The sequence below is a fragment of the Squalius cephalus genome (assembly GCF_949319135.1).
Source record: "Squalius cephalus genome assembly, chromosome: 10".
NCBI classification, from domain to species: domain Eukaryota; kingdom Metazoa; phylum Chordata; class Actinopteri; order Cypriniformes; family Leuciscidae; genus Squalius; species Squalius cephalus.
The window spans coordinates 3979355-4006561 of NC_137131.1; the positions used below are offsets into that span (position 1 = coordinate 3979355).

Here is a 27207-nt window from a genome sequence, read left to right on the forward strand (position 1 = left end):
ACTGTAGCTTGCCAAGATATTCGTAATTGAATTAAGTAATCAAACTACAGTCTCATGTCGCTTCAAACCTGTGTGACTTTATTTCATGAAACACAGAAGAACAGATTTTAAAGAATTATACTGGTTGTGGTTGTACATTCATTTGCTAGGAAGAATGACTGAAGGTTTAAGCTTCAAAAATATGCAAAAGCACCATAAAAGAGTCATAAAAGTAGTATTGACATTTACTTGTTGAGTTGAATATATATTATAGATTGCATGCACTACCATTAAAAGAAAGAAAATAATTTTATTCAGTAAAGATGCATTAAATTGATCAAAAGTGACAGTAAAGACATTAATAATGTTACAAAAATGTGTATTTTAAATACAGACTGTTCTTCTAAACTTTCTATTCATCAAATAATACAAAATGTATCATGGTTTCCAGCAGCACAACTGTTTTCAACATTGATAATCAGAAATCATCATATAATGATTTCTGAAGGATCATGTGACACTGAAGACTGGAGTAATGATGCTGAAAATTCAGCTTTGATCACAGGAATAAATTACACTTTAAAATATATTACATAGAAAACATTTATTTAAATTGTAATAATGTTTCACAATATTACTCTGATTACTGTATTTTTAATTAGAAAAATGCAGTCTTGTTGGGCAGAAGAGAAGTCTTTCAAAAACATACAAAAAAAAACATACTTACTCCAAATTTAAAGGGACGGTTGGCCCAAAAAGTAAGACATTTTAGTCAATAGGGTCGAAACAACATTCACTTTCATTGTATGGACAAGAAAATTTTTAAAATTTTTAAAATTTCTCTATATTCTTCTAGAAGAAAAAAAAATTGAGTAATTAATACAGTGAATAAATGATGACAGAAATAAACTATCCTTTTAAGTGGAAAAATTTAGTAGCATCACCGCTTTTAGTCAGTAAAAAAAGTTAATGGACATAAATTAGTGTGTAAGGTTTTGGTCTCTTTGATGTTCACACACTTTTCAAAGCATAGAAGTCATCTTCTCTCTCTCCCACACACGTTATACTCATCCAAATGAAAGACTTTTGAAATGAAACAGATAAAATTAGTACCACTGTGCTTCTCTGCCCTTTTGGGTAGCATCTTCAGTTATCAAAAACTCATTTAATTTCATCCATTTCTACCCCCAAAAGCTTTGTACCCAGTCTGAGCGTTGCTAGTGCTGGCTTTAAACAGTCGTTCAGCTGTGTTTGTCCTTTCAGCCAACTATAATAGTCCACGTCTAGCACTCTCCAGTGGCATTAAGAAATGATTGGCGTCCAAAATGAGGGTCAAAGTTCGTCGTACAGGTTTGTGCTAGTTAGCGTTATGTGTGTTGTGTGTGTTGTGTTGTCGCTCGCCTGGGCTTTTCCATTTTTCCAGGGCTTAGCCATGCTTCAAAAGCCTTCCTCGACGAGCCGCGGGCACCTGGCACCACTTCTCACGTCGCCTCTTCAGCCTGATTACCGCGGTAGAAGAGACCCTCGACGATCGGCCTGCTCCTGCAAGCACAAAGCGCTAACTACCTGTCTGCGTGACAGCCAATCACCTCACCATGCAAAAGCACACGCGTTTCCCCCAGTCTTCCAAAGACAACAGCTTTACGACGTCCATCAATCTCTCGGGCTGATTGTCAGGTGTAATGCGTTTTTAATTGCACGGGGAAAAGTGAAAATGGCTTCACTAGTGTTTTCTATATGTCAGCCTCTATCAGCAGTGGACAGATGCTGCGTTCGGCTGCTTATTTATTTATTTTGTTGTCGGTGACACAAAAGTGCCACACATCGCTCATTGTGTTTCTGCGCTCAGATTGAGCACCACGCTAAAAATGGCTTGAGACAAAGCGTCTCTTCTCAGCACACGATCTGCTAGCGCTCGCACAAAGACGCAGAGAGACGGACGAACCGCATAATGTGTTTGTCAGGGGAGCGATGAGTCAGCCGGAGAATAAACGGAGGTCCGGGTTTGATGGTCTTCCAGGTTAGCTTAGCACAAACTCAAGAAAAGTCAAAGGAGCCTGATTGGACATAGTGAGCTTGAAAACAGGACTGGTGTAATGTTATACTTTGGTTTTTGTGAGCCAGAAAATTATTTTAAAAGATGTTGTGAAATGACACCTATAGTATTAACCATGTAAAGCCTCACCTATGAAATAATAGTCTGAAAAATCTTTATTTTTTTTATTAAATTGAATAGTTTATTGAGCCAAAAAAAAATATTTTTTTAAAAATGGCTCATTTTGGCTCATATAGTATGATAAAATGAGAATATGAAGCTCATACTAGAAGAGGAAAAAAACACCTGTTTTATTCAGAGGCCCAAACTGAGTAAAAATATGCGTTTGGTGCAGATGCTGATATTTATATGGCCAAAAATTAAGATGATATTCTGATAGCTTGTAATGTAAATCAATGAGATCTATATAACAGTATACTTACATAAAATGCATATAAATATCAGTCATCACTCTAAAGGCCCTTTCACACAATGATTCCAGAAAATACACTGCATTTAAAACCCCAGGTCAAAGAGTCACACGATCACTACGTCATTGCGACGCCACTCCTCTTAAAGGGGTCATCAGATGCCCATTTTCCACAAGTTGGTATGATTCTTTAGGGTCTTCATGTAAAATTTGGAACATAATTTGGTTAAAATTCCTCAATAGTTGTGTAAAACAACACCCTTTTACCTCCTCAAAAACAGCTCTGTTCACAGCGACCCGTTTCGGTGCATGTCTCTTTAAATGATAATGAGCAGCTGCTCACCCATGAGGGGTGTCGACACAAGACACGTAAAGTGATGCCTTGGTGGACAGTATACAAATGGCTGAGGGCAGAAATATGCTAATACGGGACAGTCATCATATTGCTATATGACATTAATATGACATCATATTGCTCAGAAAATCCAAACGGCTTGATTATTGAGAGTGTTTAGACTTTTTGAGGATTAAAAAAAAAGTTGTGAATGTATTTTTTTCATTGTATGGTGGTTTTGTCCACACACTGCAAAGACACATTTATATGCAAACACCATATAAAAGTAAATCTTTGCATCCGATGACCCCTTTAAGGCATTGGTCCTGCCTTTTGTTCACACAGGGGGCGGGCTGATCCTGGCAATGTTACTACTAGGTCCTCATCAATCCCGGGACGGACTGATTTTTGCGTTCCTAAAGAAGGCACTCTAGCAATTCTATGGCAATTTTCTGGGATCAACGCTCTGTGTGAAAGGGCCTTATATCTCCCAATAATAATGTCTTAGTAAGATGATATTTAAATGCTTAGTATGATCATGTAGTTTTAAAACTTGGAATGCAATGCAATACAATGATGATTGAGAGATGACCAAATAAACCTCCCTTAAAAGCCTGATGCATCACGTTTGATCCTCACATTTTAACATGATCTTATATATATATATATATAAACAATTATGCATAATCAACTAAACCTCAGTCCAGTAAATGTTCCAGTAAAATGAAATATTACTGACAATATAAAAGTTATTCTTACATTTACTATATAAAAAAAAAGATTTCAAAAGACATGAACCACTTGGCGTTTTTACAATTATACTAAAAGGCTTTTTTGCTCACTGAAAAGTGAACTATCAGTCAGATGACAGTCGGCATGTAGTAGATTGCTGAAAAACAGGTTTTTCAGCAAAGTTTTGATTGTGTTGATCCTTAAATGCAAGTTTCAAATGTGATACAGTAGCTTTATAGGGTTAAGATGATAAGTTGGCTACTGTAAACAACCTGCAGTTTGGCTTATGAACTATATTACTTGGCTCTTTGTTCAACCTTTTTCATCATAATGATTTTTATAAAAGCAACTAGCAACAAACCATTGGTAAGACTGAACCAATGCCTTATATGCCTTTTTGTTTTATTTGAAATCAATTAAATGTTAATATCAGCACTGACTAGTCTTTTTATATCTGTTTAATAGGTACATTCAGGGAGCCTCTTCTCCAAAGGACATGATCATTCTCGTGGACGTGTAAGTAGCCTCTCATCCACACCGTACCACACAAGCACACTCTCTGTTTGTCTCATATGCACATCTCATTAACACACACTGTCATCTGTGTTGATAAATCTGTTGTTTAGCATGCACAGACAGCAGTGTGGTGCTCTACTGCCACCTGTTGGCTGACAACAATATTATTCCATCTTATTAACCTCATGCCTCAATATCAAAATGCTACCGTGTTCCCTGAAATATGACTTAGAGGTTATATGCAATGAAAAATGGCATTACTGTTGCCGATATCTCGGCTGCTGGTGGAGAATTTAAAATGTCCTGTGACTCTGATCTTATCTGACCTCTAAAAAGCTTCATCTAAAATACTATTTTGCATCAACAGATTTATTGAAAGGTATTTATTGCCTTTTTGGAGCTTATAAAAATGTAGTTTTAGGTGTAATTTAATGCATTATTGAAATAACCGTTTTGTTGTTAAATGCCACATCTTCCACATTATGAATCATCTAGACCTCATTATGAAATGTTTTATTTATCAGACCTTAAGTGTTGAAATTATCCGTGCGCATTTAGAGTCATTGGTAACACTGCTGCGTAGTTTAACAAATAAGTGATTGCCTCAATCATGCAGCCATTATGTGCATAAGCGTCAAAAAAATAATTAATATTCTTAAGTAAACCTCAAGAAAAACTGCTTAATGGAGGTTAATTGTCACTCGCTGGCAATCATCCATAACCTTAAATAGATACCGATATCTGATTAAAAAATACACCGATCGCAGCTGTCGCTTTGCCAAAGTAATCTCATGCCAATCAAAAGCAGCATCGCACTGAGCGTTTCTGACAATCTTAGACTAATCTCATTGTGACGACTGGAAGCATGAGACAATAGTGCTGTCACCAGGTCTTTTATTTTTCCCAGTGTGCTCGGCTTTATTAAACCTTCTAACTCTGGAAGCCAAATTACACATGAACTCATGCTCTGTGATTGCTTTTTCAATAGCTGCTGTAGGCTATTAATAAATCCAATTTGCAGCATAGAATTCAAATGCATACTTTGTTTTTGAAGATCGACTGTCTCCATACTGTCTTTTTAACGTGCCGTCTACAATTTACTTTTGATGGACGCAGATGAAGGAGACACTTAGCAACAGGTTCTGCTTGGCAACGGGAGGTTTTGGGCTCGTGTTTCTGTGCTGTGCCATTTTGAGACATGAATTGTTTGTTGAATAAATGCAGGAATGCTCAGTGTTTGCATTCAGTGCATTGATGTATTTAATGTGTGTTTGCAGGAGTGGCAGTGTCAGTGGACTGACCCTGAAGCTGATGAAAACCTCTGTCATCGAGATGCTCGACACACTTTCTGATGACGACTACGTGAACGTGGCTCGGGTGGGTGCACATGTTCACACACTGTCCTTTTTTGAATAATATGAGTAAATAATAGGCCACATTTCATGTATTGCATGTACATGATTATTATTTTTAATTGTATTATTATGATTATAGTTTATTATTATAAAATAGTATTTTAATAAAATATTTTGATTAATGTTACATTAATATATATACCGGTATATATATATATATATATATATATATATATATATATATATATATATATACAGTATATATATATATATATATATATATATATATATATATATATACATATATATATATATATATTTAAAAAATATTAATAAGAATTGGCATAGGCCACATTTCCAAATTTATTGTAATGAAATAATAGTTTAATAAAAAACTTTTATTATTAATATATATGCACATTTTGTGTATATATGTGTATATTTAAATAATATTAACAAACAATGACACATTTCATAAATTTTATATACATACTTTTTAGAAAATATAATTTTTATTATTTATTAAAATCATTTATTTATATAAAAGTATGTATGTATGTATGTATGTATATATATATATATATATATATATATATATATATATATATATATATATATATATATATATATATATAACACTGTAGCTAAATGCTATTTTAAGTGAGGTTGTTTATACGTTATATTGCTTGATTAGTGAGAATATGCAATAATTTTTGTAAGCTATTATTCATAGTAAATACATTTGAGAAGACACCAGCATTAATATTCCATCCTGTGAATCCTCTTTAAATGTTAACCTCTATGAAATTGTGGATGCAGAATGCACATAAACATTTAATCTACGGAGAGTTCATTTATTGCGAGCGCACAATAGCAGCCCGCAAACGCAACCCACGCAAATATGCATGCGCATATACACAGACGCACACACATAATGAACATTAGCGTTTTGGAGGCCCTCGGCAGTAATCCGGGCTGATCCGTGGCTCTTAGTGTGTGTTTCCTAATCCCGGCTCTGAGAGCGCAAAATGAGCATCATAATCTGAGCCGGAACACGGCTCATTCTACAGCCCGGTGAAGAAAAGCAGTCTAAGACCACATTAGGGTCGCTATGTGTGTTTACTGCTGTTTACCTCCAGACGCTTACAGGAACATGACATCAAAATTGACCCTATTGACTTTCTAAGGGGTCCTATTATGCCCTTTTCCATGTTCAGCTTTCTTTAGTGTGTAATGCTGCTGTTTGAGCATGAGAACGGTCTGTAAAGTTCCACCAAAGTGAGTTATTCTCTATATCAGTGTCACTGTTTCTGAACTCCCTGAAACCTGAAACTCCCAGTGTAGTTCTTCTGGGAAGAAACACGTCACAATATTCCTCATTTAAATAATTCCTGCCCAAGGCAAATGCAGAAAAAGGGACGAGGCCTGGTTGAGTTGAGTTAGTATTGTGTTGAAACCCGCGGTTATGGTGAGGGGCGTGATATTTCCGAAACACGCTCTGAGCTCTTGACCAATCACAACACAATGGTCCGGCCGACCAATCAGAGCACATTGCGCTTTTCAGGAGGAGGGGCTTCATAGAGACAGGAACTAAACAGAGCGTTACTGACGGGGGCAGGGTTTTATATTTTTTTGAAGGTTCCCCGGGCGCCGCCATTGATTAGCGGACCCCCACCTGCTGTTAGCATTCCATTGACTCCTATTCATTTTGGCGTCACTTTGACAGCGAATAACTTTACATCTGAGGCGTTTAAAGACTCCATTTGTCCATTATTTATTTCTAAAGAAACACGAAAATGTATAAAAGGCTCCATTACCTTGTATCTTACGTTACGGTCCTGTAGAAGCAATTTTTGTAAAAAATAGGCTAACGATTGCATCATAACCTGCGACTCTCTGTCGCACAGTAGAGAAATTACCGTATGGACAGGAGGAGAAGCTCGCGGGCAATCGGGGGGACGTGGAGGCAAAATGACTAAATAATTAATCAGAATACCTAGCAAAAGTTTCTCCTGCTCCTAGCTCATGGACACCTCCTACTCACGATCTCCGTCTCTGCAAGTTTCGGAAGGGAATGATTCAGATTTCTCTTAGCACAGCTACTAGAAGACAGACGGGCTGCTCACGTCACATCTACGTCGTCAAGCTCAGTTTGAGTCTGCGCAGTACGCTCGACCCCCAGGAAGTGCGTGCTTCTAACTGACTTCACTTGTCTCCGTTGAATCCAATTGGGTCGCTGTGTCCATTTCTTTTACTGTCTATGGTTACTGACAGACTGGGAAGAGAGGAGCTGCAACAATGGAGAATATGTGAAAAATAAGATATTCAAGCATGAAAACCTTTTCTAGTAGAGCCCAAAATCAGAATCAAGAAAAAAGGCACAATTACAATTACACACCCTTGTTCTTTTGTGGAACACAGAGAGATTCAGACTGTGCTGTTCACTCTTTACCATGCAATTGCAATAGCAACGGAAGCTTTCAAGCTTCAAAAATGGATGCAAAAGTACTCCATAATAGTTTTACGTGATGAACAGACTGAAATGTAAGTCATTGTTCACTGATATCTTCCTTCCAGTGAGCTGTGGGATCATTGAGTCAGTCGAACTCAGTCGAACTCAAGAACCGAACCGGGCATCTCTTTCATGAACCTCATGAAGTATCAGCTCTCTCTTTAATCCTGTCTCTATCAAGGAAGTGTAATTGAGATGTTAAAGAGATCTCTAGGGGATTTTTCTTTCCTATAGGCAGTTTTAAGATGATATTTCTCGTTTCATTTTTGTTTGCATTGGCATTTTTTTCCCTCTGCACCTGCGGTGTAGAACCTTGTAATCAAGTCAGCCGGATGTACCTCAGATTTCCACAGCTGTGCTTCCTCACACACACATACACATGAATGGTTTATGCTGAGGTGTGTGCATTCAGTAAGTAAAGCTGTACTGATAGTGTTATGATGTTACAGTGCTATGCATAAGTTTAGACACCCATGCTAAAGTTGACTAAAAAGAGGAATAAAAAATCATCTTTTGGAAATTGAACTTAATGCCTTAATTTAAAAAATTAGGAAAAATCCAACCTTTAAGGACACCAATTTTCTTTGTGAATGAATAATGTATCGTAAATAAATAAATGTTCTTCCTTAAAATACAGGGTGCATAAGTTTGGACACCCCTATGTTAAATTCCCATAGAGGCAGACAGATTTTTATTTTTAAGTATTTTTTTATTTATTTTATTTTTAGGATACTATGCATCCTGATAAAGTTCCCTTGGCCTTTGGAATTAAAATAGCCCCACATCATCACATAGCCTTCACCACACCTAGAGATTGGCATGGGGTACTTTCCATAAGATCATCTCTCAATGCAAATCAAACTAGCTATTAGGCTAACTGAAATAAAACCATGCCAATCTCTAGGTATGGTGAAGGCTATGTGATGATGTGGGGCTATTTTAATTCCAAAGGCCAAGGGAACTTTATCAGGATGCATAGTATCCTAAAAAAAAAAAAAAAAAAAAATACTTAAAAATAAAAATCTGTCTGCCTCTATGGGAAATTAACATAGGGGTGTCCAAACGTATGCACCCTGTATTTTAAGGAAGAACATTTATTTATTTACGATACATTATTCATTCACAAAGAAAATTGGTGTCCTTAAAGGTTGGATTTTTCCTAATTTTTTTAATTAAGGCATTAAGTTCAGTTTCCAAAAGATTATTTTTTATTCCTCTTTTTAGTCAACTTTAGTATGGGTGTCTAAACTTATGCATAGCACTGTATTTGTTGTGTGACAAGTTCCCAACATTTGTCAGTCAGTAGTACTAGTGTAAGCACATAACCTGTCCTGCACCAGTTTCTTAAGCAGTATTTTTGTCATATTTTATAGTACAAATACCTATACATTCTTAAAACAAGACCAATTTATTCGGGAAGCAAAATTGCATGAAATATTTAGACTTTTTTTGGCCTTGTTTTAAGGATTTATAATTTTGAGAGATCTATGTTTAAAACAATAATTATAAAATAAAACAGTAAATCAAAAATAAATACAATTTTCCAATGAGGTTAGAAAAATACACAATATATTTTTTTCTCAGGTTTGATTCTCAAGAAAATTTAAATCTTGTTTTTAATATGTTTATTTATTTATTTTCCTGGAAAGCAAGACAGAATATATTTATTTAGTTATTTATGTTTTCAGTGGAGAAGTGTTCTATTACTTTTTTACTTTTCCGCTTGACAGATGATAAAACCGACGAAAAACCATTTAGAGCACCCTAGCAACCACATAGCAACACCTTGTCGACCACTCACAATGGCAGTGTGTTCTGCATGGTCAAAAAGCACTAATATGTAAAAATGTTCTGATTTGAGCAGTATTAAATCATCCAGATGATCAGTGTTGTCAAATAGATTTTAAATAGATTTCAAGTTTCATACGAGGTGATTCATCTGCAGTGGAAGCACATTATGAATTGCGGGAAAAATCAATCAGGTGTAAGTGACTCCATTAGTGAGTGTTAACAGCAGAAATGATGATGCTGTGAGATCTAATGGAGATGAATAATGAAGCTTTTAATGGACTTGCTAAAGCAGCTGCTGTCTGTCTCTCTGTCTGTCAGTTCAACGAGAAAGCGTACGCCGTGGTGCCGTGCTTCACCACGCTGGTCCAAGCAAACATAAAAAACAAGAAGATCTTCAAAGAGGCTGTGATGAACATGCAGGCGAAGGGGACGACAGACTACAAGACCGGCTTTCAGTTTGCCTTTGACCAGCTGTTAAACGTAAGACACACACACATGTTTACCGAGTTATGTACATCAAGACACGCTGAGGAGTTTTTAAATAGAGTTAATTAGAATGACTACAGACTGTAACCTACAGAAGTCTGTTTTCTCTTATCATGTGTGTATATATAAGTTTCTTATACTCACCAAGGCTGCATTTATTTCATTAAAAATACAGTAGTATTGTGAAATATTAATACAATTTAAAATAACTCTTTTCTGTTTTAATATATTTAAAAATGGAATTTGTTCCTGTGATGCAAAGTTGAATTTTCAGCATCATTACTCCATACTTCAGTGTCACATGATCCTTCAGAAATCATTCTGATATGCTGATTTGCTGCTCAAGAATCATTTCTGATTATTAATAATGTTGAAAACAGTTGAGCTGCTAAATATGTTAGTGGAAACTGTGATAAAATCGTGATACATCATTCTTTGATTAATAGACATTTATTTGAAATAGGAAATTTTGGTAAAATTATAAATGTCTTTAATGTCACTTTTGATACACTTCATGCATTCTTGCTAAATATTTTGCACAGCTGTGTATAAATAAATAAATTTATACATATTTATATTTATATATATATATATATATATATATATATATATATATATATATATATATATGTGTGTGTGTGTGTGTGTGTGTGTGTGTGTACATGGAATTACATTTATATGAAAATAAAAAAATACAAACAAACAAACAAACCTACAAAATAAAAAAATATTAAAAAAAAATATTTAAAAAAAATATTAAAAACATATTTTACCTATTAATTTTACCATGAGGAGATCCTTGGGTATCCCCAAAGAACGTTTTTTACTAGATTTAGCTGGATTTGGCTTAGTTAAATTTAATGTTAATGCCAAAACATCCTCTTAACAACTCAGCGGAAAATGTTATTGCTCAGATGTTGCTTTTTCAAAGCTTCAAAGATCTCAGTTATATTTAAGTTCTCAGCTATATTTAATTTAAGGGTCAGCTTTTTCTCATATTTATTTCCTAAAAATTCCTCAAGAACAATAAAAACAGACACAAATGAGTCAATAGTTGACATTCAGTAAGAGTACAGAACTTTCAAATGATCTTGATGAAAGAATCTGAAAAGAAACGTTTGAGGTTGTATTGAGATCTCTGACTATTCTAGATTCATTCGTGATAAATATGGCCATGCAGAAGCGTGTGTGCTGATGGCCACATGTGTGGCTTCATCATATACATTTTTGTTTTCGGCCATCTCTGCTCTAACAGATCGCGACGGTGTGATTAATGAGATGGGCCAAATACACACAATCTCAGACTGAAGAACCACAACCACCAAGGCATTATAATTCCTGCTGCTGTCTCCTGATAGGCCGAGAAGAAAGTGCTGTAAATTTGTAATTGCGGCAGTATTATTTATCTTTATTAGAATCTTGTCAGAGTGATGTGGCGTAGGCCGAATGTCAATGACAGCTGTGATTGGACGGGATAGTGAGAGGGGACTTTTGGCTAACTCATCACAGATAGGACAATCGCGGCAGCTGGCACAAAAGCAGACATATGATTAGAGGAACAGACGTGCCTGCACACACACACACACACGGTTAAGTGCTCGGACACATGTGCGGGTACTCTGCCAAACGGGACGCTTTTATATCCAAGGTCATTTGTCTAGTGGATTGGATTCAAGCATGCATCATTCCTGAAATGATTTCTGTGCAAGTATGTTAGTGCAAACGCTTCGTAAGCATATTATGATCGTCATTAATAAATTATGCATTTCAAGGATGTAGAGTAAAAGCACAAGGGGTTTCGAAAGTAACACTCCGTCATGCAAACAAAAGCACCTGTTTGCAAAGGCAGGTTGAGTGGATTTCAAACTGACCCGCTCATTTGACACCCTCAGAATGAATCTTACGAGTCGGACGCTCACTCTGTTTCTGTTTCTCACAGGAGACCAGCAATCCGAGAGCAAACTGCAATAAGATGATAATGATGTTCACAGACGGCGGCGAGGATCGCGCCCAGGACATCTTTGAGAAGTACAACTGGCCAAACAAAACAGTGAGTCGAGGCCATTCGGTCCAAAACATTCTGCTGTTTCCATCCAGTGACAAGTAGTTTTACTGTGCTCCCTTAAATTGAAAATAGCATGTGAGATTTTGGACCAATGGGATAACATCACAGCCATGACATCATAAATCTAATGTCATTCCAATATAAAACTGACATTCAAGCTAAATATTTTGAAATGATAAAACAATACACATGCTATTAAATAAAGTTAATGGAGGGTCTTAATACTTTAGAGGGATACTCTGTATTTTATGACCCATTTGCTACACGGATTGCATGACCTAAAACAAAATCTTCCATCCACAGGTGAGAGTTTTCACATTCTCAGTGGGGCAGCACAACTATGATGTCACTCCTCTGCAGTGGATCGCCTGTGCCAACAAGGGTAAGAGAGCGAGGAGGGAGCTAGTGCATGTAAAATTGGCTCTGAGATTAGAACTTTTGAGCTTTTCACTTGCGTTTGTACTTTTCTGGTTAAGGATTGTCATTAGGCACAATTTGATGTGTCATGTTTAGAACACTTTGGCACATACATAGCAACACCTTACCAACTGCATAACAATGCTTAAAATTGTCAATAACACCCAAGCAAACGCATATCAACGTGCTAAAATTGTTAAGAACACCTTGGCAAGCACAAAGCAACACCCTAGCAACCACATAGCAACACTCTAAAACTGTTAAGAACACCTTGGCAAGCACATAGCAACACCCTAGCAACCACATACCAACATGCTAAAATTGTTAAGAACACCTTGGTAGGCATATAGCAACACCTCAGCAACCACAATTCAACGTGCAGAAATTGCTAAGAATACCTTGGCAGGCATATAGCAACACCCTAGCAACCACATACCAACATGCTAAAATTGTTAAGAACACCTTGGTAGGCATTTAGTAACACCTCAGCAACCACGTATAAACATGCTAAAATTGTTAAGAACACCTTGGCAGGCATATAGCAACACCCTAGCAACCACATATAAACGTGCTAAAATTGTTAAGAACACCTTGACAGGCACATAGCAACAACCTAGCAACCACATATGAATGTGCTAAAATTGTTAAGAACACCTTGGCAGGCATATAGCAACACCCTAGCAACCACATATAAACGTGCTAAAATTGTTAAGAACACCTTGACAGGCATATAGCAACACCCTAGCAACCACATATAAATGTGCTAAAAATGTTAAGAACACCTTGGCAGGCACACCTTAGCAAGAGCACAGCAACACCCTGGCAACCACCCAGAACACATAGCAATGTGCTAAAATTGTGCAGAACACTTAAGCAAGCGCACAGCAACACTTTAGCAACCACCCAGAACACCCTAGCATTGGGGCGACAAGAAACACTCACATTTTCTTCAGAAAATGTAGAAATCTTCATAGCAACCATATAGCAAAATGCTAAAATGTTAAGAACACCTTGGCAAACACATACTGTAGCAACACCCTAGCAACCTCTCATATACCCTAGCAGGCGCATAGCAATATTCTACAATTGCACAGAACACTTAAGCAAGCACATAGCAACACCCTAGCAACCACCTAGAGCCATTGTGGCAGCAAGCAACACTCACATTTTCTTCAGAAAATGTAAATAACAAGTTCCTTTCAGTAGTAATAATACTGAATAACATAAATATTCTTCATTTTAAATTTGGTTTAATAGACTAGTGTACAACGATTAATACAATCAGATTTTAAACCCACAACCCATTTTATAACATTGTACACACTATTGTGTAATAGCACCAAGAGTTGGTCAACAGTGCTTAAGTAATGTTGACCTGTCTGAACTAACAAGTTAAATCCAGGCCTGTAGCGCAAACACTCTCACAATCAGTCCCTCTCCAGCTCTGATTAGTTAATAAGGAATGGTAGCAGAATACTTCAGAGACCCCCTCCTCCCTCCCCTCCTCCTAATTAATTAGCCGAAGAGGAACTGCCGTCGCAGCGATAACCACGCTCGCAACTTCTCGGCGTCTCCAGCCAAAAGCGCTTCCACTTAAGGATTAGCCCTCTGTGCGGCCATGTTCTCAGCTGTAATGACTGGCAGTGAGGGGACGCAGTCTGGCACAGCAAGCAAGACGCTTTTCTCAGCGGACTCCATCTCCACCGCAGGCTTTCATTTCGCTCGCCCATATCACAAAGACACAGAGGAACGCCCCTGACACCCTCACAAAGACCACATCGTCCACGTCTCTCCCTTTGCTGTAGAATACGTGTACGACACCATATCTGACTGAAAGCATTCGCAGGTGTTGCTAGATTGGTTAAAAAAAACAGCGGAAAATAACAGGTTTCCTTCTCCAAACATATGCATGAACACTTTGACTAGCTTGTTAAGACTAGGATTGCATCGGATTGTCTGCGTCTTATTGTTTTTGCGGCGGAGACAAATGGATTCAACGTTTTGTAATCATGACCAAGTCAAGGGATCAGACTTGCGGCAACAATGAGAGACATGTTTGTTTGACACGGCTTAGTGTGTGTTGTCACTCCACCGGCTGTCTCTCAGTGCGCTCGTTCACACTCCGCTGACACAAACAGAGTCTCATATGGCCGGCGCTGAATCAGAGCCAATTCCGAGTCTCTTTGATTCCCGGCGACTCGCATTGATTTGATTAGATTCTTTCTGCTGTGCTGATTGGTTTGACCCTCAGACATCTTCTGAACATTTTTTTTTCTTTTTTTTTTCTTTTTTACACTCTAATTCTCTTGACTTTGATACGCTTCTAAAGACTTTTAAATTATTTCTGATTCATTAGCTGAACTAGATTTGACTTCCTTATCTGCAGTCATTTTAGGGGCCGTCGCCTTCTGAAAGGGACGTTCCGGGTACAACACCAGTTAAGCTTAATCTAATCCAACATTTGTGGCATGATGGCAATTACCATGGAAAATCATTTTGATTTGTCCCTCAGTTTTGAGTATAACTTTAAAAAAAAGCATATTTTGTTTAAAATAATTTGATTAGAGAAAGGGAAAAAAAAAATAATATTAAATGTTAATATTAATTGTTAATATTTATGCAGTATTTATAAATGAATATTTATTTAATCAACATTTAGTAAAAGAAAAAATAGTCAGTTTTGACAAAAACATCTGCTTTTTTAAATTATAAACCTGATTGTGATAATCTTTTTTATTAAGTGCCTGCAGGGAAAGAGTTGGTATTGATAATGGATAGCAAGAAAAGCAGTTTTTAGACACTGATGTCCTCTGGTGATTTGAACTCTACACCCCACCTCTATGTTAATGATGGTTTCAGCTCAAATGAGCTGCAAAATGTTGATCCTGAACTTATTAAGACTGAAATTGTTCAATGACCTTTACTGCAATAATGGCACACTGGCTGAACCGATTTCTTGTTTGAATGATTTCAATTTGTTTTCATCCCACAGATAGTTAGAAAAACACATGGTACCTGTTTAGAAAATATCCATACATACATCCATACATACACACTAGAGCCCTGCACGGGCCAAAAACTCCAGCCCTAGCCCGGCCCTGGCCCGTGGTGTTCAAGCCCTACCCGACCCCAGCCCGACAACGCCTGCAATTTTTTCAGCCCGAACCCGACCCGACCCGAGACCAACATCAATCACTTTTAAGCTCTCTCTGACGCGCGCGCTCTTTGGCGCGCTCTCTCTCTCTGACGCGCGCTGTCTCTGCTACACACGCAAACACACGTCGCGCGCTCTCTGATGCGCGCTGTCTCTGCTACACACGCAAACACACACACATCGCGCGCTCTCTGATGCGCACTGTCTCTGCTACACACGCAAACACACACACGTCACACGCTACTAAGAGGTAAACTTTTATTATAGGCCTGAAACATCATGCCCAAAAATATTGGACAAACCGTCCATTACACAGAAGCATAAACATGAAGGGAGAATATAGTGCTACGGGATCTAACCGCAAAAATAAGTAAATAAACGGCCTACCTTTCTTTGCTTTTCAGTAACTGAAGTGTCACCTGTTTAATGCACGTGAGTGACGCGCGCGCGTTCGTGTATGCGTGTTGCGTTTGTGTTACTTTCTTAGGTGATGTATAATATTTATAATATAATCAATATAACAATATTTCATACACACTTCGTGACGTGTGCTCTGCTGCACGTTAATTATATACACAATGAGGAGAGAAGCTAAAATAAGCCCGAGCCCGACCCGAGCCCGATCTGTAAAAAAAAAAAAAACGGCCCGAGCCCGGCCCGAATGGGCTTAGCCTGTCGGGCCCCGTCGGGCCCCGACGGGCTTGCAGGGCTCTAATACACACATGAATCTATCCAGTATACATATATGAATCTATCCATACATACATATATGAATCTATTGATACATACATACATGAATCTATCCATACATACATACATGAATCTATCCATACATACATACATGAATCTATCCATACATACATATATGAATCTATCCATACATACATACATGAATCTATCCATACATACATATATGAATCTATCCATACATACATACATGAATCTATCCATACATACATACATGAATCTATCCATACATACATATATGAATCTATCCATACATACATACATGAATCTATCCATACATACATACATGAATCTATCCATACATACATACATTAATCTATCCATACATACATACATACATATATACATACATGAATCTATCCATATATACATACATAAATCAATCCATACATATATACATACATGCATACATACATAGTCAAGTAAAGTCAAGTCAAGTCACATTTATTTATATAGCGCTTTTTACAATACAGATTATTTCAAAGCAGCTTTATAGAGATAACAGGAAAATAATGCAACAAAGTTTGTTTCCAGAAGAAAATAGCGTCACAGTCCAGCTTAAGTAGGTTGCTTAAGTGATGTTTCATTTTTGTTGTAAAAAAGTTATTAATTTAGTTCATTTATATATTAGGGCTGTCAAACGATTAATCGCGATTAATCGCATCCAAAATAAAAGTTTGTGTTTACATAATATATGTGTGTGTATGGAGTATAATTATTTTCTATATATAAATACACACACATGCATATATATTTAAGAAAAATGTGTTATTTATATATAAAATATTTATATATAATATAAATATATATACACAGTATATACATGCAAATATTTCTTAAATATATATGCATGTGTGTGTATTTATATATAGAAAATAATTATACACCGTACACACACATATATTATGTAAAAACAAACTTTTATTTTGGATGCGATTAATCGTTTGACAGCCCTAGTATATATATATATATATATATAGCCGCTCTGGAGAAAACCGTGATGTCATCGTCCAGCTCAGTTCAATTCTCATATAATGGTGTCAATACAGTCAGATCAATATTACATTTAATGTCCCCAACTAAGCAAGCCAAAAGCCAATGGCAACAAAGGTGAAAAAAGGAGACAGTGGCAAGGAACCAAAACTCCATCAGGTGACAGAATGGAGAAAAAAACCTTGGGAGAACCCAGGCTCAGTCGCTCAGTTCTCCTCTGGCCAGTGAACGAACAGTGTGTGATTATGATTCAGACAGCATTACAGGTCAGAAGTCAGATTGGATTGGAACAATCAGAAAATTACCCATAAAGATTTACATACATAAATCTATACATGCATACATAACATACATACATACATGCATTCATATATATACAGTACATACATACATGCAATACATACATATTGTATACTGTTCATACATACATGCATACATACATCTATCCATACATACATACATACATGCATGCATGCATTTATCCATACATACATGTATACATACATACATATGAAAATGGCTGTAAGTTAAGTTTGAAGTAGCAGTTTGAAGTGAAAGTCGTTTGTCTCAGATGTTCTGCTTTTTATTCAGATGCTCTCGTCTCTAATAACGTGGTGAGCGGGCCGTATTGACCCTGCCCGTGTGTCCACTCTCTCAATAATCAGCTCTGAAGCACAGTCTCTGAATACTCAATGAGACACTCACACAGACACAAAACAGATCAGCAATTGCCTCAAAATAATTGCACTAAATTTGCCACTGTGATTTCCGGGATTGCTATAAAAAGTATTATATTAAAACAGCTTTAGATTCTTGTCAAAACAAGGTAGTTTAATATTATTTTGTTGGTTGTTTTGAACTGCATTAATGTCAGTAGCACACATTCAAACCCCTAAAGTCGTTGCCTGTTTAGTCAGCTCATTATGTAGTGTGCAGAGCAAATATGTCAACATTAACCAACCCTGTTACTGCTTTGTGTTTATTTCTGAACAGGTTACTACTTTGAGATCCCTTCCATTGGAGCCATTAGAATCAACACACAGGTTAGTCATTTCTACCGCTTCTTATTTCATATATATGTACATTTTAAAAGAAAGAAATATGTCTATTGAGAAAGGATACATTTATAGCATTACAAAGTATTTCTATTTCAAATAAATGCTGTTCTTTGAACGTTTTATTCATCAAAGAATCCTGAAAAAAATGTCATGGTTTCCACAAAAATATTAAGCAGCAAAAACTGTTCAAGATTGATAATAATCAGACATGTTTATTTCTATATTAGATACTATATTTGCATATTAGAATGATTTCTGAAGGATCATGTGACACTGAAGACTGGAGTAATGATGCTGAAAATTCAGCTTTGCATCACGTAAACAAATTACATTTTAAAATATATTTAAATAGAAAACTGCTTTTTTATTATAATAATATTCCACAATATTACAGTTTTTACTGGATTTTTGTTCAAATAAATGCAGCTTTGGTGGCTTTCTTTTGGTCGTGCGTGGCTTTGAGTGGCTCATTGCTTTTATAAAACAACAGCAACATGAGAGACAGTACTGATGCATTAAAATTAATAATCACAATAAACAATGTATCTGCCAGTGTGCATCTCTACTTCAAAAGGGGCTGTGGCAGCCAATCAGATTTCAGAGCCGTTTTAATAAAGCCTCTGTACATGAATCCAGTTCACTGTAGGTTCATTCTGCTTCATGAGCTTTGAAGCACAATGATGTTATCACAATTTCGAGATATATATGTCACGCTAGAGAGCAGAACTATAAAGATGGAGGGACGGATAAAGCGATACAGACTTCTATATTTAGCATCAATAAGATTCAAATGGGACTGTGATTTCTCTAATCCACTTCCGTACAGTTTTCATTATCCTCCAGCAATCTTTCCCGCGGCCCAGGAAACCCGCCGCAATAACATTGCTCTTCTCCGAAAGCAGTCGGTCCAATTTCCCCACATCTTCCCTGTGATTATTCCGTTCACAGCCTTTCTTCTTTATCTACTCTCTATCACCTTTTACTATCTGTTCCCCTCTTTTTCCAATCCAACTTTGCTTTATTCATTCCTGTCTCCTCCTCCTCATCCCCTCCTCTCGGTCTGCGTCTAACCTCCCCACAGGCTCCGGAATAGACCATCAGCTGTTCCATTAGGCTGAGTGTAATTTTATTCAGAGAACTGCCACTTATTCTAATAGCCTGCGTGAGACAGGTGTGTGCTCCTAACTGTATATATGGACATCAGCGTCCACCACACCTGTGCACCTCACGCTTCCTCCTCTTCTGTCACACACTGTTACACAAATAACCACACTCCCACGGCAAATCTTTACGGATGCTGGTGGATTTCCGTCAGGAAAAACACACTGCAAAAAAAAAAAATCCAACAAATGTAAAAATCTTCTAACAAATGTAAAAAAAATTGCTTAGTAGGAGGAGTCTGTTTATTATTTTGTGTGTACTGACCAAGAATACGCTAAATGTTGTTTGACAAAAGTTGTTTAATTGACCTTAGAATATACTCAAGTATTTGTTCAAAATGTTGTTCGAAATTTCCATCTGAACAAACAATTTTTAAATTGTTTTGTTCCCAGTATGCATTGCAGCTTGAAATACAGCCGAAAGTTGAGACAAATTGTACACAAATTACATAAAAAATGCAAAAATGCAAACTATTTGCAAGATGCACACCATACAAAGAATTGAATATGCAACATAGTGAGGTCATGTGACAACAGTGTAACATACCATTTTATGAAATGTTTATTGTTCCATACTGTATCCTGTTTCACATAGTACTTTTTGTAAAGTATACTACAAAATGTGGATGGTGCTATATTAATTGCATATATATATATATATATATATATATATATATATATATTAGGGCTGTCAAAAGATTAATCGCGATTAATCGCATCCAAAATAAAAGTTTGTGTTTACATAATATATGTGTGTGTAGTGTGTATAATTATTTTGTATATATAAATACACACACATGCATGTATATATTTAAGAAATATTTACATACATATACTGTATATATTTATATATAATTTATATTATATATAAATATAATTTTTTTATATATAAATTACACATTTTTCTTAAATATATACAAGCATGTGTGTGTATTTATATATACAAATTTAATTATACACAGTACACACACATATATTATTTAAACACAAACTTTTATTTTGGATGCGATTAATCGCGATTAATCTTTTGACAGCCCTAATATATATATATATATACGCTACAGTTCAAAAAAGCCAGTAAAAAAAAATAATTTATGAAAGAAGTCTCTTCTGCTCACCAAGGCTGCATTTATTTGATCAAAAATACAGTAAAAACAATGATATACAATTTCAAATCACTGTTTTCTATTTGAATATATTTTAACATGCAATTCCTGTGATGCAAAGCTGAATTTTTATACATCATCACAAAACATTCTAATATGCTGATTTGCTGCTCGAGAAACATTTCTTATTGTCAGTGTTAAAAACAATTGTGCTGCTTAATAATTTGTGGGAACCGCAATACATTTTCATTCAGGATTCTTTAATAAACAGCTAATTAAAAAGAACAGAACTGATTTGAAACAGAAAAATGTTTAAACATTATGAATGTCTCTTTTGATCAGTTTTGCTGAGTAAAAGTATTCATTTTTTTTATTTCATTTTTTTATTGTGTTGACCCCAAACTTTCAAATGGTAGTGTATATAGAATTATTATATTATATATTTATGCTTAATTTGAATTACTCACGTGCTGTTTGAATAAACACTCAGATATTTACTGTGATTGGAAAGCTGTTGAGTTGATTGTGAAATTAAACGGAAAAAGCTGCCTTAACCTTATACTCTAGGCCCACTTGTGTAACATTAAAGTGTGACATTGCTGAAGGCGACGAGTATAACAACAATAATATGAATATGAATGCAGCTCCTTCATGATTGAGCTGCTGCATTGAGTTCATGAACGTTTATGGACACACAGACTATAAATCCCCGAGCTAATCTGTGCCGGTGTCCTGCTGTGTCACTGCTCTTTATCCTCTCGTTCCACAGAGACCACATTACAGACCCACCGCTGTTTACCTTCCTCCTTTCTCCCGCCTGTCATCGTCTCGGCTGCGTCTCTGTCCCCACGGCACGTTAAACGGTGTTTTAGTGAGCTAATAATAGAATAGGTTACGCTTGTCAGCACTTCTATGTTCCAACAAGAAATAAAAGTGGCCTAATGCTGCGGTTTCGTCAAAAGGCCACACTTATACAAGCGAGTGGCTTTCATACTGACACATGAGCTTCTGGCCCTCCATTAGCTGTGTAAAGATGTTGAAGTTGAAAGGTCCGTGTACTTTTGCGTCCATTTCTTTTCCCTTTTTTTAACCCGTAATTGAAAAACGAAAAATTACCGGTTGTTGTATTTTTAAAACGCAAAGTTGAACACCAAAATTTGAACTGTACACACCAAATGCTGCGCAAAAAAATATTGACGTATTTTCAAAATTTTGTTTATGACCTTTTGCCCCTTTATTAAACATAAACCTTTAATAAACCTTTATTAAATATTCACAAATTAATATGGAAAAAAATTCCGATTTTAGCCTACTGGTTTTCTAAGGCCAGATTAGAACCCGGCAATTATCATTTCCCTGCAGTGTTAAATGATAAGAGCCATGTCTACAGACAGGGGATTTCTGACATGATTTTAAAACACAAAACACACACGGACATTGCAGAGCACCTGTCTCAACTTGGTGTCGGGCGAGGTTGCTCGGCGAGGAGTGTGAGACGATGTTGTGCCAGTCATTGTCTGAGACGGGAAGTTTCTGACTCTCAACTGGAGATAGCTGTATCCTACAAGAAGTAACTAATAAAATACAGTAATGCAATTTCAATGTAATATATGTTATTGGCTAATATAGGCTATGTGACTTGCGGTGTTATCTCGACAAGGCTGTATGCATTACGGTACTAGTCATTGTCATTTTCGGGTGTGACATGTCCCTACCAAATGCAACCCTCATGAATTGAATTAATTAATTACATAAAATCATTATCAAGATGCACAGCAGTAATTTTTTTTCTTGCTTTCTAAGGCACGTTTATAAAAGCTACTTACATATCCTTATTGAACTAAGGCCTAATCTTGGCTTAGTCTAAGCCCTGTCTGTGAAAACAAGCCAACAATTGTGTTTCAGTTCATTAGTTTCACCACTCAGGCAGGACCAACCTGCGCTCGGAAGTTGATGACCGGTTATTTGGCAGCAAAGGGAATTCGAGCCGCAGAAAGTCGGGTTGGACAATACATCGACCATACCATGATATGCGCAAATAAAATGCAGAAATCAAATTTCGCATTTTTGTAAAAGGGAAAAAAAGTTGTATGTCAAGTATTTGATTTTCAATGAAATAAGCATTGTATATAAGGAAATTAAGTTTGTATGTGAATAGTTTTTCAATTACGAGTTAAAAAAGGAAAAAGGAATGGCCGCAAAAGTACACGGACCTTGAAAGACTGCATTTATTAATTATATGTTTACTTTGCCCAGCGTTGACCTAGGGTCGTGAAATATTCGGTTGAATTTCATGAAATGTCAAAATAAACAGGAAAAAAATTATTGTGTTTTTCTCACGGTCAAAATGAAAAAACATGGAAATATAATGAAAATTTCTAAATGTTAATAAAATAATAAACAAATATTAAACAATTAAATAATAATTGAAAATTTAATAATACAATTAATAAAACAGACAATTCTATAGTTACTTTAAGTTTTGCTCAGTTCATTTAAATGTTTAAATTAAGTGCAATCTCTAGAAAATGAAATAAAGAATCATGAATGGCTGGAAACATCAAGGACATTCATTGGTCAAAAGGTTTGGGGAAACTAATTAAAAAATAAAGTCTATTTTTAGCATTTATTTGGAATTGTGACACTATTTATAGTGTTTAGTATTTTTATCTATTTAGCTTTAATTTATATTAATTTCAGTTTTTTGTATTTAAACAAATTTTAATTTTTTTTCTGTTGACTCTGGGGTCAAATATGAGCCTGTTGTTATGCGAGGTTCCCTTCTTTAAATGATTAACCTCCCAAAGAGTGTGGTGTTGAAGTCATAAATGTCGTTCATAAGTGCGTGCTTACGGCGATCCAACAAGTGTCATCCTGTGGCAGAACACCCTACCTCTGCAGAGCGAGGATGTGCTTTCTGCCCGTTGTAATATGCTTTAATAGCTGCTTTCTGATGATTTGTTCCGGCTGGAAGTGCAGCTGGCTTCACTGGCCCCTCGGGCGGACACTTTTAACAGCGTGCTTTATGTAATGGAGCGGCGAGTCGGAGTCGTTTGCTTTATGGCGGCGGGAGGTGTGAGAGCAGAGAGTGTTAATAGTTGAAACCTGTTGAGAATAGATGGGTTTTGATTGGTGATTCTGGGCATGCTTGTTGTAAAATTGTGTTGGAATACTATTCTTATGATTTATGTGGGTTTTTTTTTCTTTTTCAGGAGTACCTAGATGTTCTGGGACGGCCGATGGTGCTGGCAGGCCAAAGGGCAAAACAAGTGCAGTGGACCAACGTTTACCAGGATGCTCTGGTATGGAAGATTACCATCATCTTCATCAGCAGCAAACTCAAAATTGCATTTTATAGTTTCAAATATGGCCAATTCATAGGTCTGCCCGGACTCTGAAACCACTTGAATTGTGTGTTTGTTTATTACAAGTTAAATCAAACAATTAAATGAATATTATAATCAATAGTTAATTTTATAGTTCAAAATAGCATGTTGACAGTAAATTCAAAAGAAACATTCTATTGCATTTTTATTGCACAATGGGCTGTCTAATTCACAAATCAATCAATTATTGTGATTCTTTTAAATGAATCATTTGGTGACTCGATCTGAATAGAACAATGGACTGAATCGGTCAGATGACTCACTTTCTCTGTGAATCATCTTTGATGACTCACTCACTGAACTGCAGGTATTACTGTATGTCCGAGTCAGAAACTTTTTAAAACACATGTTTTGTTCAAATGATAAAGTGTACTTAAATATGCTTATGCTGCTGAAATAAGGTGTCCGTGTTACAGTATTATACATTTTGAATACTGTCTTATAATAATTAACTACATGTACTTACTATAGAGTAAGGGTTTGGTTTAGGGTTAGTTGCATGTAATTATGCATCATTTATAGTTATTACTACAGTAACTACATGTAACACGTGTAACAAGGACACTGTAAAATAAAGTGTTTCCAATAAGTTTTGTTTATAAACTGTTGAAGTAGAAATGTTTGGTTTTGTTTAGCACGTTTGCGAGAACTAAATCCTGTAGAAACACACAAACACATCCCGTTATTCATTGATTTGAGACTGAGAAACAGTTTCAGATTGCATTGTTAGCGGTGGCCACTGACTGTGATATTGTTCATTCTTTGTTTTATTACCAGACTGCACAAATTTGAATCTCCACAGCTAGTTTGCTTTGTCATTGACCATATAATTTTACTAGGAGTTGGACGGCGGTTTATATGAGGCAGTGTTTTATTCATGTGTGCAGTGTACTGTGAGATCCTTCCTCTAGTTCACAGCGAAAACAACAAACATTTGATGTTTCTGTGTTTGTTTTTACAGGGTTTAGGTCTCGTCATTACCGGCACAATGCCCGTCTTCAATCTCACCGCTGACGGGGACTCTAAAGTAAGTCGCGAGCAGCTTCCTGTAATTGAACTGCTGGTAATTTGTTTTGTATACCCTGCAGGACGAAACAAATGTTGCATTATGGCGTTTTTGCATTATTAGTATGATCACGTTCCACTTCTAATTCTTAGCATGTTCCCTAACTGACATTGACAAACTGTTTGAGAGCGGCATGTTTCACAATGTTGAATGCATATTGAACAGGGCTTGACTTTGAAGGCACACCAGGCCGTTTGACTTTTGAAGTTTTATATGTTATATTGTCACATTTATTTTACATTTATTTACTATAATAGCCTGGAATGAAGTTGCAATCACTTTCATGATATATTTCCAGGTGAAACTATACTTTGAATATTGTCCGTTTGGCAAGATGCTTCCGAATTGAATCTGTAGCGTTTGTACTTGTGCATTGATTGATGAGTAATTTCCATTAGATGATCAACTGTCCTGACAGTATGACTGATAAATGCAGAGTGCATTATAATTCTACACATCGCATGCCATCTCATATGGCATATTTTTTTTAAGGCACATTCATTCCTCTCCTTATTTGGCCCTTCAACTTATGTCGTTTGCAAATGCTTTCTTGCCAAAACTATATTTCTTTTTTTTTTTTGACTTTGACAATGTCCATGATAACTATGATACAATAACTCAACATTATGTATAACATAAAAATGAAGAATGTGCTTGTTGCAAAAACAGTGCACTCTCGAAGCATTCATCCATTTTTGTTTTTGACTCCTGGCTGTTAGCTTACCTGTAGTTTTGTCATACATCAATTCTGCCCCCTTGTGGTCCTTTTCATTGCATTTTTTGTTACCTTCTGGTTTCTTTATTTCAGAATCAGTTGATTCTCGGTGTCATGGGTGTAGACATCGCCCTCAATGAAATTAAAGAACTCACACCGCGGTATAAAGTAAGTGAAATAATTATTTTTCAGTCCCCTTTCTTCCAATTATCAGTCATTAATTAGTGTGTCTGTTCCCAGCTTGGAGCCAATGGTTACACGTTTGCCATAGATCCCAATGGATACGTGCTGCTACACCCCAACCTACAGCCTAAGGTGAAAATCATTTCTCACTTGTTTATAGATCTTACATTTTGCCCTAAATGTAGTTATTCTCTTGTTTTCTTCCTGCCTTACATTTTTAATGACATGTTTATCTCAATATCTATAATAATCATTTTTTCCCTAATGGATTTGTATAGATCATTAGCTTCAGAGAGCCGGTCACATTGGACTTCTTGGATGCTGAACTTCCAGACACCAACAAGGAGGAGGTGAACATCTCTGAAACAAGTTCTCTCATGCAAATATGCCAAATACATCATTAAAATGCCATAAAGTAACTAATCGGACAACCTGTCCTTCATGAGATTTAGCCCAGTAGGATGTGTTTCTGGAAAAAAGAAAAGTTTTCTTTTTATTAAAATTTTGATGGCACTTAACCATTTGAGGTCAGCAAGATTATTATTTAAAAAAAAAAAAAAAAATTTGGGGGGGGGGGGGGGGTCTTTTATTCAGCAAAGATGTTCAAAATAGATTGATCAAAAATGACAGTAAAGACATTTTATAAAATGACCAAAATAAATGCTCGTTTGGACTTTTGAGTGGAGTAATGATGGATCACAGGAATAAATTATATTTTCAAATAGAAACTGCTATTTTACATGATAATATTTCACTATATTATTGATTTTACTGTATTTTTGCTCTAATAAATGCAGCTTTGGTGAGCATACAAGACTTCTTTCAAAAACATTTAAAAATCTTACCAACACCAAATTTTATAACAGGAAAACTCAAGGACTTCCTAGAAAGATTTTAAATCACATTTAATCACACTTTAATGTACTAACATGAGATCCTAGAGCTCACCGCAAAATATTAATACACAATGAGCTTATTAAGAATCTT

General features: G+C 36.1%; 1 protein-coding gene across 3 annotated transcripts in view; it reads left to right on the forward strand.

The window, feature by feature from the left end:
* cacna2d2a (calcium channel, voltage-dependent, alpha 2/delta subunit 2a) overlaps window positions 1–27207 on the forward strand; it is a 213955-nt gene that overhangs the window by 166329 nt on the left and 20419 nt on the right. For all 3 annotated transcript variants that reach the window (XM_079884907.1, XM_079884908.1, XM_079884909.1), the window contains 11 exons: window positions 3976–4026; window positions 5304–5403; window positions 10003–10164; window positions 12110–12220; window positions 12539–12617; window positions 18540–18589; window positions 24083–24172; window positions 25218–25283; window positions 26131–26205; window positions 26278–26352; window positions 26499–26570. In XM_079884907.1, the coding sequence (XP_079741033.1) occupies window positions 3976–4026; window positions 5304–5403; window positions 10003–10164; window positions 12110–12220; window positions 12539–12617; window positions 18540–18589; window positions 24083–24172; window positions 25218–25283; window positions 26131–26205; window positions 26278–26352; window positions 26499–26570 (931 nt within the window). The remainder of the gene's footprint in view (window positions 1–3975; window positions 4027–5303; window positions 5404–10002; window positions 10165–12109; window positions 12221–12538; window positions 12618–18539; window positions 18590–24082; window positions 24173–25217; window positions 25284–26130; window positions 26206–26277; window positions 26353–26498; window positions 26571–27207) is intronic.